The 13,126-nt window shown below is 47.1% G+C and overlaps 2 protein-coding genes across 2 annotated transcripts; both read right to left on the reverse strand.

Moving 5' to 3' along the window:
• Window positions 1-856: 856 nt before the first annotated feature.
• LOC143842554 (uncharacterized) lies at window positions 857-5,226 on the reverse strand. The gene is made up of 4 exons (XM_077347805.1): window positions 4,383-5,226; window positions 3,503-3,592; window positions 2,532-2,617; window positions 857-1,471 (listed from the first exon to the last, which is right to left on the reverse strand). Exons 1-4 carry the CDS (start codon window positions 4,600-4,602, stop codon window positions 1,397-1,399), a joined length of 471 nt encoding a protein of 156 aa, XP_077203920.1. The 5' UTR covers window positions 4,603-5,226; the 3' UTR covers window positions 857-1,396.
• LOC143842757 (uncharacterized) lies at window positions 5,141-9,368 on the reverse strand (the record flags this gene model as incomplete). The annotated part of the gene is made up of 3 exons (XM_077347912.1): window positions 5,141-5,189; window positions 7,546-7,907; window positions 9,108-9,368. Coding segments are annotated over 3 exons (672 nt in total), but the record flags the coding sequence as incomplete, so codon positions are not given.
• Window positions 9,369-13,126: the final 3,758 nt, after the last annotated feature.

The following is a 13,126-nucleotide window of genomic DNA, read 5'->3' on the forward strand; positions in this document are numbered from 1 at the left end:
ATGAATGAATGAATGAATGAATGAATGAATGAATAGATAGGTGGATGGATGGATGGATGGATGGATGGATGGATGGATGGATGAATAAACAAACAAACAACCAAACAAACATGTGGGGCATTTTTAAGAAAGTGCCTGATGTTGGGCAAAGGTGTGCAACTTGGATGTGTCCACAAGAGGGTGCTACAGCAAAGGTTTCAAAAGACGGCTCATATATCCCTGGAGTAGAAATCAGAGAAAGCTTCCTCAACTAATTAGAGCAACTTTTTCTCAAATCTTTCACCATTGAGAACCCCCTGAAACATTCTTCAGGCTTTGAGAAACCCCAGAAGTAGCATGATCGTACAGAACATGGTTGGGAAGCAGAGCTGTGTTTAAGCCCACCCAGGGCCCCTCCCCTTCCCACCCCCTCCAGGCCCATCATTGGCCATTTGGGGAGGGGGGCAGGTTGACGTGACCATATGCGATCACCTGATGAATGTCTAACCAATTTCTTACATTTCTAGGCATTGTCAAGAAACCCTGGCTGAGAAAGCTGAATTAGAGAAAACACAACTGGTGTATTTGTAGCTATTTGGAAACCTCTTGTGGACTAACTGTGTAGTACTATCAAAAAATGAAATTATGGTTTATGGCTTTGAGAACTGGGGGAGGGGGGGAAGTGTGAACCTACAGAAAAAAAAGTGGCTTAATTTTAAAAATATGCTATCATAGTGTCATAGCAACTTGATTTACGGATAAAACCTTCTTTTTCCTTTTTTTATCTGCATTTCTCTGTTCTTATCTCTGTTGTATTTTAACATTCTGAATAAAAGTTTTATAAGAAATCAAACCGCAAAGTTTATTACAATGCTACTGTTTATTTTTCCATCTCTAGCAGAAACTCCCAATGCGGTCATCCGCGTACCTTGGGAGCATCTGCCAATGAATGTCCCTGGTGCCGGAAGCTTCTTGAATCTTGGCTACCATGAGGGTGCCAACCACCAGGAGATACATGGAGACCTCTCACTAAGTCTCCAGGACTTTCTGACCCCAGAGCTGGCTACCTTCTAAATTTTAGTTTGGATTCATTGACTCCAGGCAAGCCTTCCAGCGGTCTCTGGTTGCACACCATGTGAAACAGAATCGGGGTATGATCCAGGAGGGCTGCTCTTATGTTGCAATTTGCAGATCTTCCTTTGTAATTCTGCAGGCCAGCCACACTGGAACAGCCTCAGTCAGTTTGCAGAGAATGGTCCCAGCAAAGAAAGAAATAAGTTCGTACCCAGGAAGGAAAAGCTGAAGGTGGCATACACCCAGAACCTCAGAACCATCCAAAGAAGCTGTCTGGGCCTCATTCTGCTATTGCTTCTGGTTGCCAAGACCAGACATTGTCCATGTCTTCGGAAATTTTCATTCACCTTCTCTGCTCCCCCTTCCATGACACAGTGAACCGGGTGCAGGGGAATTTTTCACGCAGGATTTGTTCCAGCTGCAAGAAGGAAAATGATAAGCAGGAACAAAATGGGTATGCAGATGATAAAATGCATTTTGTCTTCGTCGGAACCTGCCAGATCTGCATTGTGCATTGAGCAGAACATAAAGAGTGCCCTGTAGGGGGCACTGAAGGAGATGTTTATTTAGCATAGTTAGGTTCCGAACTTCCTGATCTTTTTCAAATAACCTCTTCCTATGCCCCTTCGGAGACTTCCTGCTCCTTTGAGTGCACTTCCCCTTGCTTGCCTCCCCAACAGACTGAATGGGCTTTGCTTCCTTTTTAGCCCAAATTAGGGTTGGGTGCTTCAGCGCACCTTGGCTGCTTCAACAATCATCAAGGCAGCCGAGGCGCACTGAAGCGCCCAACCCTAGTCCAGATACAGCTACCCTCACATATTTAATGCTCACAGAAAACCAACTGAAATGGCTAAGAACTGTTGAACATAAACTTCTGGAGAACCTTTGGACTCATCTGCCAAGTCTGCTTATGAAAAAATTAAGCATAGAATTTTAGATATTGAATATCAAGAATTAATCAGCGTGGCTGGTAAAATATGCTCTTCACTTAGGATCGGCATCCTGCCCAGTTCGGACCTCACAGACCCATATTTCTATCATCTAATTAATCCACAGCAGAGAAGAGCTTTTACGGCGGCGAGGTTAAACGTTCTACCTTCATCATTGGCAACTGAGAGATTTCCTAATATTCCTTACTTAAACAGAATCTGCCCCTGTGGACAAAACTGTATAGAATTCTGCTCCACGTTTTTTATTTCAGTTCCCATTTTATGAGGATATTCAGCTTACATTTATTGTTGTGGTTGTTGTTGTTATAGTTCGATGAGTAGGCCACCCCTCCCTGTGTGATGGAAAGTCCGCTGGGGAAGCCATTTTGTGACTAGCTCCACCTCCTACGGCAGCCATTTTGTGGCTGTGCCAGCCACGCTCTGTCAGAATTCCAAAGGAGCCCCCAGGCTGGAAAACACTGGGGTGACCTGACTGGAAACACGAGACTGCTGGAAGCGGATGAATTTCTAAGGTGCCTGAAATCTCACCTTTTTCACAACAGCATCTCCGACCGAGGGGTCTGAGATGTTGCGGGATGTAATCAGGTCCATCGACGCAAAGAGCCTGCTCACACCTGCGAGGAAGAAATGAAAAGAAATGCTCACGCTGTTGGTTAATTGTCATGTTTGGATCCTCACGGGAACACGTCCGGCCCGTGAAAGAAGCTCCTCTTGGTTGCAGAATGCACTTTTGCTTCGATTAAATTTGGATAGAATAAATGGGGATTCTACAAGTAAACCTGGAGCTGATGCCAGATTTGGGCGGGGCGAGTGTGTGTGGCTCGGACAGGGTATCGGGCCTTTCAGGTTATGGCTGCCAACCTCCAAGTAGGAGAAAAAATGGCCTGTCAGCCAGAGAGATTCACAAACGAAAAGAAAATTGATGAACCGGCTATTTGGAAACCAAGAATCTTTTTTATTCCTTAACAGAAACAGCAATGCCAAAATGAGATCTGGTAAAAAACAAAACAAAACTTGTTTTCAAGAGAAAGTCCTTAAGTCGTTGACTAGCCCCAATAGCAGGTATTTGGTGCTTCTGAACCTGGAGGCTCCATCATGGTTATTGGCCACTGCTAAATGTCACTCCCATGGGTTTCTCCTGGCCTCTTTTTAAAGCCACCAGGGCCCACAATCACTAAAACAACCCCTCATGCTCTTTAACCTTTCCTCAAAGGGGAAGGCTACGAGGGAAGGTCTCAGCATCTCTGCCACATTGCTGGCCCCCCAGAGGAACTGGTTGGCCCCTATGAGAGACAAGATGCTGGACTAGAGGGCCCCTCCCTGGCCTGACCCAGGACGGTTCTTCTGGTGTCCTTATGAAGGCCTCGGCCTCTCTGCCCTGTTGCTGGCCCTGCAGAGGAACTGGTTGGCCCCTTTGTGAGGCAGAAGGACCACTGGCCTGACCCAGCAGGACTCTTCTTAAGTTCTTATGTTCTTATTCATGGATGCTGAGTGCTTACCTGCATCACCAGCTGGGGACGGGCAGGTGGTTGCTTGTGGCCACATGGCGGCTGTTGTGTTTCTAATTCCATGTGAATGTGTTGAAGCAGCTTAGGGGAGAAGAGCAGAAGTTAGGACTGTGGCTAGATATGGAGGTATCCCCATGTCCACTGCTGGGTGGTGGACAGTACGGTCAAGTGGCAGCTGACTAGAGACGACATCGCAGGGTTTTCAAGGTGGCTCCCCATTGCCTGCCTCTGCGTGGCAACCTCCGTCTTCCTCAGTGGTCTCCATCCAAGGACTATTTGTGGATGACCCAGCAGAACTTCCAAGTTCTGATGGGCTCCAGCTAAGCTGGGCTATTTGGGCTACACCTCTCATTCTCCCCACCATGTCACCCAAAGTATAGACTCATAGAAGGATCTGTCCAGCCGCTGCTTGAAGAGGGCCAGTGAGGGGGAGCTCCCCACCTCCCTAAGCAGCCGATTCCTCTGCTGAACTACTCAGACTATGAAAATGTTTTCCCTGATATCTAGCCTATATTGTTCTCCATGTAGTTTAAAATCATTACTAGGGGTCAGCTGCCAAGGGGAACCTTTCCCTCATCTCCTCCAAGTGACAGCCTTCCAAACCCTTCAAGAGAGCCATCCTGTCTCTTCTCAGCCCCCTTTTCTCCAGGCTGAACATTCCCAAGCCCCTCAGCCTTTCCTCCCATTGCTCTCCTCTGCACCCTCTCCATTTTGTCCACGTCCCTTTTGAAGGGAGGCTTCCAGACCTGCAAGGTTCTATTCTCCCTCGAAATTGGAGTTCCACTCCAACAATACAGTTTGCCCCAGAAGAATGCTGTGTAATATCCCCATTTCTACCAACTCACACAGGCATGACAGCTTATGTGCTTACCCGGGGATTTAGTGGCTTTTGTCTCAGTTGTGGGTATGGTTCTGCCGGCTGTGGGTGGGATTTCCGGAGTCACCGTTGTCCCACTCTGCGTGGAAATGTCTGTAGTGGGTCGCCCCACGGAACTCATCTTGGCTGATGTACTGTTATGTAAGCTGGTTGTAAACAGTTTACTTGTTGAGAACATAGTTGACGGAACAGTAATTCTGTCAGTTGTAACCATGGTAGGTGATGTTTCAGGTGACACGGTTGACAGGTGTGTTGTCTGAAGGGTAACGTTGCTGCTTTGTGCTACACCTGTTGAACTGCTTGTATTATGTGATGTTTCAGTTGGCGTGGAGGAAGAAGGGAGGAAGGCTGCGGTTTCTGTTGATAATATGGGCAAGAACGGTGTTGTGGTGGAGATTTGTGCTCCTGTTACCTGTTCTGGTGCTGTCGTTGTTGTCGAATCAGAGGGTGTTGATGTGATTTCCACCGCTGTTGTCGAAGTGGAGGGTGTTGATGTGGTTCCCACCGTTGTTGTTGAATCGGAAGGTGTTGATGTGGTTCCCACTGTTGTTGTTGAATCAGAAGGTGTTGATGTGGTTCCCACTGTTGTTGTTGAATAGGAGAGTGTTGATGTGGTTCCCACTGTTGTGGTTGAATCGGAGAGTGTTGATGTGGTTCCCACTGTTGTTGTTGAATCAGAGGGTGTTGATGTGGTTCCCACTGTTGTTGTTGAATCGGAGAGTGTTGATGTGGTTCCCACTGTTGTTGTTGAATCAGAAGGTGTTGATGTGGTTTCCACCGCTGTTGTCGAAGTGGAGGGTGCTGATGTGGTTTCCACCGTTATTGTAGAATCAGAAGGTGTTGATGTGGTTCCCACTGTTGTTGTTGAATCGGAGAGTGTTGATGTGGTTCCCACTGTTGTTGTTGAATCGGAGAGTGTTGATGTGGTTCCCACTGTTGTTGTTGAATCGGAGGGTGTTGATGTGGTTCCCACTGTTGTTGTTGAATCAGAAGGTGTTGATGTGGTTCCCACTGTTGTTGTAGAATCGGAGGGTGTTGATGTGGTTCCCACTGTTGTTGTTGAATCGGAGAGTGTTGATGTGGTTCCCACTGTTGTTGTTGAATCGGAGAGTGTTGATGTGGTTCCCACTGTTGTTGTTGAATCAGAAGGTGTTGATGTGGTTTCCACCGCTGTTGTCGAAGTGGAGGGTGCTGATGTGGTTTCCACCGTTGTTGTAGAATCGGAGGGTGTTGATGTGGTTCCCACTGTTGTTGTTGAATCGGAGAGTGTTGATGTGGTTCCCACTGTTGTTGTTGAATCGGAGGGTGTTGATGTGGTTCCCACTGTTGTTGTTGAATCGGAAGGTGTTGATGTGGTTCCGACTGTTGTTGTTGAATCGGAGGGTGTTGATGTAGTTCTGACTGTTTTTGTTGAATCGGAAGGTGTTGCTGTGGTTCCGACTGTTGTTGTTGAATCGGAAGGTGTTGATGTGGTTCCCACTGTTGTTGTTGAATCGGAGAGTGTTGATGTGGTTCTCACTGTTGTTGTTGAATCGGAGAATGTTGATGTGGTTCCCACTGTTGTTGTTGAATCGGAGGGTGTTGATGTGGTTCCCACTGTTGTTGTTGAATCGGAGAGTGTTGATGTGGTTCCCACTGTTGTTGTAGAATCGGAGGGTGTTGATGTGGTTCCCACTGTTGTTGTTGAATCGGAGGGTGTTGATGTGGTTCCCACTGTTGTTGTTGAATCGGAAGGTGTTGATGTGGTTCCGACTGTTGTTGTTGAATCGGAGGGTGTTGATGTAGTTCTGACTGTTGTAGTTGAATTGGAAGGTGTTGATGTGGTTCCGACTGTTGTTGTTGAATCGGAAGGTGTTGATGTGGTTCCCACTGTTGTTGTTGAATCGGAGAGTGTTGATGTGGTTCTCACTGTTGTTGTTGAATCGGAGAATGTTGATGTGGTTCCCACTGTTGTTGTTGAATCGGAGGGTGTTGATGTAGTTCCCACTGTTGTTGTTGAATCGGAGGGTGTTGATGTGGTTCCCACTGTTGTTGTTGAATCAGAAGGTGTTGATGTGGTTCCCACTGTTGTTGTAGAATCGGAGGGTGTTGATGTGGTTCCCACTGTTGTTGTTGAATCGGAGAGTGTTGATGTGGTTCCCACTGTTGTTGTTGAATCGGAGAGTGTTGATGTGGTTCCCACTGTTGTTGTTGAATCAGAAGGTGTTGATGTGGTTTCCACCGCTGTTGTCGAAGTGGAGGGTGCTGATGTGGTTTCCACCGTTGTTGTAGAATCGGAGGGTGTTGATGTGGTTCCCACTGTTGTTGTTGAATCGGAGAGTGTTGATGTGGTTCCCACTGTTGTTGTTGAATCGGAGGGTGTTGATGTGGTTCCCACTGTTGTTGTTGAATCGGAAGGTGTTGATGTGGTTCCGACTGTTGTTGTTGAATCGGAGGGTGTTGATGTAGTTCTGACTGTTTTTGTTGAATCGGAAGGTGTTGCTGTGGTTCCGACTGTTGTTGTTGAATCGGAAGGTGTTGATGTGGTTCCCACTGTTGTTGTTGAATCGGAGAGTGTTGATGTGGTTCTCACTGTTGTTGTTGAATCGGAGAATGTTGATGTGGTTCCCACTGTTGTTGTTGAATCGGAGGGTGTTGATGTGGTTCCCACTGTTGTTGTTGAATCGGAGAGTGTTGATGTGGTTCCCACTGTTGTTGTAGAATCGGAGGGTGTTGATGTGGTTCCCACTGTTGTTGTTGAATCGGAGGGTGTTGATGTGGTTCCCACTGTTGTTGTTGAATCGGAAGGTGTTGATGTGGTTCCGACTGTTGTTGTTGAATCGGAGGGTGTTGATGTAGTTCTGACTGTTGTAGTTGAATTGGAAGGTGTTGATGTGGTTCCGACTGTTGTTGTTGAATCGGAAGGTGTTGATGTGGTTCCCACTGTTGTTGTTGAATCGGAGAGTGTTGATGTGGTTCTCACTGTTGTTGTTGAATCGGAGAATGTTGATGTGGTTCCCACTGTTGTTGTTGAATCGGAGGGTGTTGATGTGGTTCCCACTGTTGTTGTTGAATCGGAGGGTGTTGATGTGGTTCCCACTGTTGTTGTAGAATCGGAGGGTGTTGATGTGGTTCCCACTGTTGTGGTTGAATCGGAGAGTGTTGATGTGGTTCCCACTGTTGTTGTAGAATCGGAGGGTGTTGATATGGTTCCCACTGTTGTTGTAGAATCGGAGGGTGTTGATATGGTTCCCACTGTTGTTGTAGAATCGGAGGGTGTTGATGTGGTTCCCACTGTTGTTGTAGAATCGGAGGGTGTTGATATGGTTCCCACTGTTGTTGTAGAATCGGAGGGTGTTGATGTGGTTCCCACTGTTGTTGTAGAATCGGAGGGTGTTGATATGGTTCCCACTGTTGTTGTAGAATCGGAGGGTGTTGATGTGGTTCCCACTGTTGTTGTAGAATCGGAGGGTGTTGATGTGGTTCCCACTGTTGTTGTAGAATCGGAGGGTGTTGATATGGTTCCCACTGTTGTTGTTGAATCGGAAGGTGTTGATGTGGTTCCCACTGTTGTTGTTGAATCGGAGAGTGTTGATGTGGTTCCCACTGTTGTTGTTGAATCGGAGAGTGTTGATGTGGTTCCCACTGTTGTTGTAGAATCGGAGGGTGTTGATGTGGTTCCCACTGTTGTTGTAGAATCGGAGGGTGTTGATATGGTTCCCACTGTTGTTGTTGAATCGGAAGGTGTTGATGTGGTTCCCACTGTTGTTGTTGAATCGGAAGGTGTTGATGTGGTTCCCACTGTTGTTGTTGAATCGGAGGGTGTTGATGTGGTTCCCACTGTTGTGGTTGAATCGGAGAATGTTGATGTGGTTCCCACTGTTGTTGTTGAATCGGAGAGTGTTGATGTGGTTCCCACTGTTGTTGTTGAATCAGAAGGTGTTGATGTGGTTTCCACCGCTGTTGTCGAAGTGGAGGGTGCTGATGTGGTTTCCACCGTTGTTGTAGAATCGGAGGGTGTTGATGTGGTTCCCACTGTTGTTGTTGAATAGGAGAGTGTTGATGTGGTTCCCACTGTTGTTGTTGAATCGGAGGGTGTTGATGTGGTTCTGACTGTTTTTGTTGAATCGGAAGGTGTTGCTGTGGTTCCGACTGTTGTTGTTGAATCGGAAGGTGTTGATGTGGTTCCCACTGTTGTTGTTGAATCGGAGAGTGTTGATGTGGTTCTCACTGTTGTTGTTGAATCGGAGAATGTTGATGTGGTTCCCACTGTTGTTGTTGAATCGGAGGGTGTTGATGTGGTTCCCACTGTTGTTGTTGAATCGGAGAGTGTTGATGTGGTTCCCACTGTTGTTGTAGAATCGGAGGGTGTTGATGTGGTTCCCACTGTTGTTGTTGAATCGGAGGGTGTTGATGTGGTTCCCACTGTTGTTGTTGAATCGGAAGGTGTTGATGTGGTTCCGACTGTTGGTGTTGAATCGGAGGGTGTTGATGTAGTTCTGACTGTTGTAGTTGAATCGGAAGGTGTTGATGTGGTTCCGACTGTTGTTGTTGAATCGGAAGGTGTTGATGTGGTTCCCACTGTTGTTGTTGAATCGGAGAGTGTTGATGTGGTTCTCACTGTTGTTGTTGAATCGGAGAATGTTGATGTGGTTCCCACTGTTGTTGTTGAATCGGAGGGTGTTGATGTGGTTCCCACTGTTGTTGTTGAATCGGAGGGTGTTGATGTGGTTCCCACTGTTGTTGTAGAATCGGAGGGTGTTGATGTGGTTCCCACTGTTGTGGTTGAATCGGAGAGTGTTGATGTGGTTCCCACTGTTGTTGTAGAATCGGAGGGTGTTGATATGGTTCCCACTGTTGTTGTAGAATCGGAGGGTGTTGATATGGTTCCCACTGTTGTTGTAGAATCGGAGGGTGTTGATGTGGTTCCCACTGTTGTTGTAGAATCGGAGGGTGTTGATATGGTTCCCACTGTTGTTGTAGAATCGGAGGGTGTTGATGTGGTTCCCACTGTTGTTGTAGAATCGGAGGGTGTTGATATGGTTCCCACTGTTGTTGTAGAATCGGAGGGTGTTGATGTGGTTCCCACTGTTGTTGTAGAATCGGAGGGTGTTGATGTGGTTCCCACTGTTGTTGTAGAATCGGAGGGTGTTGATATGGTTCCCACTGTTGTTGTTGAATCGGAAGGTGTTGATGTGGTTCCCACTGTTGTTGTTGAATCGGAGAGTGTTGATGTGGTTCCCACTGTTGTTGTTGAATCGGAGAGTGTTGATGTGGTTCCCACTGTTGTTGTAGAATCGGAGGGTGTTGATGTGGTTCCCACTGTTGTTGTAGAATCGGAGGGTGTTGATATGGTTCCCACTGTTGTTGTTGAATCGGAAGGTGTTGATGTGGTTCCCACTGTTGTTGTTGAATCGGAAGGTGTTGATGTGGTTCCCACTGTTGTTGTTGAATCGGAGGGTGTTGATGTGGTTCCCACTGTTGTGGTTGAATCGGAGAATGTTGATGTGGTTCCCACTGTTGTTGTAGAATCGGAGGGTGTTGATGTGGTTCTCACTGTTGTTGTTGAATCGGAGAATGTTGATGTGGTTCCCACTGTTGTTGTTGAATCGGAGGGTGTTGATGTGGTTCCCACTGTTGTTGAATCAGAGGGTGTTGATGTGGTTCCCACTGTTGTTGTTGAATCGGAGGGTGTTGATGTGGTTCCCACTGTTGTTGTTGAATCGGAGGGTGTTGATGTGGTTCCAACTGTTGTTGTTGAATCGGAGGGTGTTGATGTGGTTCCCACTGTTGTGGTTGAATCGGAGGGTGTTGATGTGGTTCCCACTGGTGTTGTTGAATCGGAGAATGTTGATGTGGTTCCCACTGTTGTTGTTGAATCAGAGGGTGTTGATGTGGTTCCCACTGTTGTTGTTGAATCTGAGGGTGTTGATGTGGTTCCCACTGTTGTTGTTGAATCGGAGAGTGTTGATGTGGTTCCCACTGTTGTTGTTGAATCGGAGGGTGTTGATGTGGTTCCCACTGTTGTTGTTGAATCGGAGGGTGTTGATGTGGTTCCCACTGTTGTTGTTGAATCGGAAGGTGTTGATGTGGTTCCCACTGTTGTTGTTGAATCGGAGAGTGTTGATGTGGTTCCCACTGTTGTTGTTGAATCGGAGGGTGTTGATGTGGTTCCCACTGTTGTTGTTGAATCGGAAGGTGTTGATGTGGTTCCCACTGTTGTTGTAGAATCGGAGGTTGTTGATGTGGTTCCGACTGTTGCTGTTGAATCAGAGGGTGTTGATGTGGTTCCCACTATTGTTGTTGAATCGGAGAATGTTGATGTGGTTCCCACTGTTGTTGTTGAATCGGAAGGTGTTGATGTGGTTCCCACTGTTGTTGTAGAATCGGAGGGTGTTGATGTGGTTTCCACCGCTGTTGTCGAATCGGAGGGTGTTGATGTGGTTTCCACCGTTGTTGTCAAAGTGGGAGGTGTTGATCTGGTTTCCACCTCTGTTGGTGTTGTTTGTGCTACTGTTGTGAAGGCAAAGGGTGTGGTTTCTCCTGTTGTCAATGGCAGAGTTGTTGATTTGGTTCCTACTTCTGATATGGAAGAAGCGACTATTGATGTGGTTCCAGCTTCTGGTGTGGAAGGGGGAAGTGCTGATGTGGAATCTGCTTCTGTTCTCAAAGAGAAGGCTGTTGATGGGGTTTCCACTTCTGTTGTAGAAGGAATGGCTGATGATATGTGTGCTGCTTCTGTGGGTGTGGTTTCTTGTTCTGTTGTCGAAGCAGGAGGTGTTGATGTGGTTTCCTCTTCTGTTCTGGAAGGGAGGGCTGCTGATATGTTTTCCGCTTCGGGTGTCAAAGCGAGGGATCCTGTCGTAGGCTCTGCTGCTGTTGTGGAAGCCAGAGCTGTCGTTGTGGCGCTACTTACAGGTTGTGGCACAGGGGTTGTCCTAAGGGTTTTGCCTGGAGAGGAAGAAGCCGCTTCTGAGGTCAGGGCAGGAGGCGTCCCTGCAAAGAAATACGAGCAAATAAGCCCTCAGATCTCCTTTATTATGACTGGCAGGAGGTTGTTGCACCTTTCCTTGGTTTTTCTACCTGATGACACAACATACTGATGAAATACGTGCTTGGGTGTTTGGTTTGTGGTTGCCAACCTCAGGGTGGGGAGGTTGGAGATCTGGAATTACAACTGATCTCCTGAAGAAAATGGCCACTCTGGTGGGTGGGCGCCACAAATTGTACCTGGTGAGCCCCCTCCCCTCCCCTCCCCAAATCCCAGCCTCTTCAAACTTCACTCCCAAAATACCCACAGGGGCCAACCCAAGCTAAGCTACTACCACCTTCTTTGGCCCTGGAGCACTTGCGACAGTGAGTCATGTGACGGTCACCTCCAGGGTGTAAACTGCACGGAGCTTTTATTCCAACCCCAGATCGATTCAGTCCCTGCCCTCTACACAGAATGCGATTTCCGTTTGGATTTTGGGCGATTTTAATTTTCCTTCTGCAGCAAGAAGGATTGATCCGGAGTGACCCTACCTTTATTGTGCGATATCTCAGACTGCTTTTAAGCCTGAATATCCATTGTGAAAGAAAACTCCATGGTAGAGAACCTCTGATAGGCCACACCTGGTCATGTGACATGCTTGCCTTAAAGGAGAAGCCCCTAATTTCTCTCAACTTCTGTCGGTCCTGGATTTTTTCTCCCTGCTCTGCGTTTTTCAATCCTCTCCCCCTCCCCTCCAAGAAAAGAAAGAGGCTCCCTGCCTGGCTCCTCTCCCCCCCCCCCTTCAAGAAAAGAAAGAAAGAGGCTTGGCTCCCCCCCCCCACCTTCTGAGCCTCCCTAACCACATGCAGAAGAATTTCCTGTTTCAATGGGGAGGGGGGGAAGAGGAAGACCCGAGTTCAAAGCGATCTGAATTCAACAGGATTGACAATGGAATAAAGGAAGTAAGTGCAGACTCTGCCCAGGTTTGGGGACAGTAACTCGCTGTATGCCGACCTTCCCTTGTCTCTGATCCAGAATGCATCTGCCCAGGTTCTCACTAGGGCTGAACACTTCGGTGTATCTCGGCTGCCTCAATGACCACTGAAGCCCGAGGCGGCCAGAAGAACAAGGAAGCTATCCAAGGCAATATTCTTGGTTTGACAATATGTATTCAATTTTAATACACTTTTTAATATAGAGAGAGAATCAACCATAACTGTTTCTAGATAATTTCCGTTTTCGATATCTTTTCTTCAGTGGTTGAGACCTCCAATATAAGATTGTTGTAACAAGAGTGAAAGTTAGTCAGGGTGGGAAAATCCTACAGCATTTCCTTATATTAGTGTTTTAATAATATCAATAGGCCAGTGGCTCAAAGGTGTTGGGGAAGGTTATTCAAAGACTGGTCTCAACCACTGAAGAAAAAGACACAACCACTGAAGAAAAGATATTGAAAACGGAAAATTATCTAGAAACCATTATGGTTGATTCTCTATGTATATTTTAAAAAGTGTATTAAAATTGAATAAATATTGTTAGAACAAGAATATTGCCTTGGGTAGCTTGTTTTTCTGCTGGTATTCTATTGTGAACCTTCCTTTTTTCGTGCTGGGAGCCTACAGGACCCGCAGTCCGGAGGGATTGCCTGCCGACGTTGGTTCTGCAACGCGTCCAAGAAGAAAGAGGGGGAACTTGCTGCAGCGTACATCATGGCCCTTTGCAGCTCAGCCTGCAAGTGCAATTTCTCCAGCCTGGAGGAGACGTTGCAGGACTGCCTGGTGTGTGG

Source organism: Paroedura picta, chromosome 8 (genome assembly GCF_049243985.1).
Source record: "Paroedura picta isolate Pp20150507F chromosome 8, Ppicta_v3.0, whole genome shotgun sequence".
In the NCBI taxonomy this organism is placed as follows: domain Eukaryota; kingdom Metazoa; phylum Chordata; class Lepidosauria; order Squamata; family Gekkonidae; genus Paroedura; species Paroedura picta.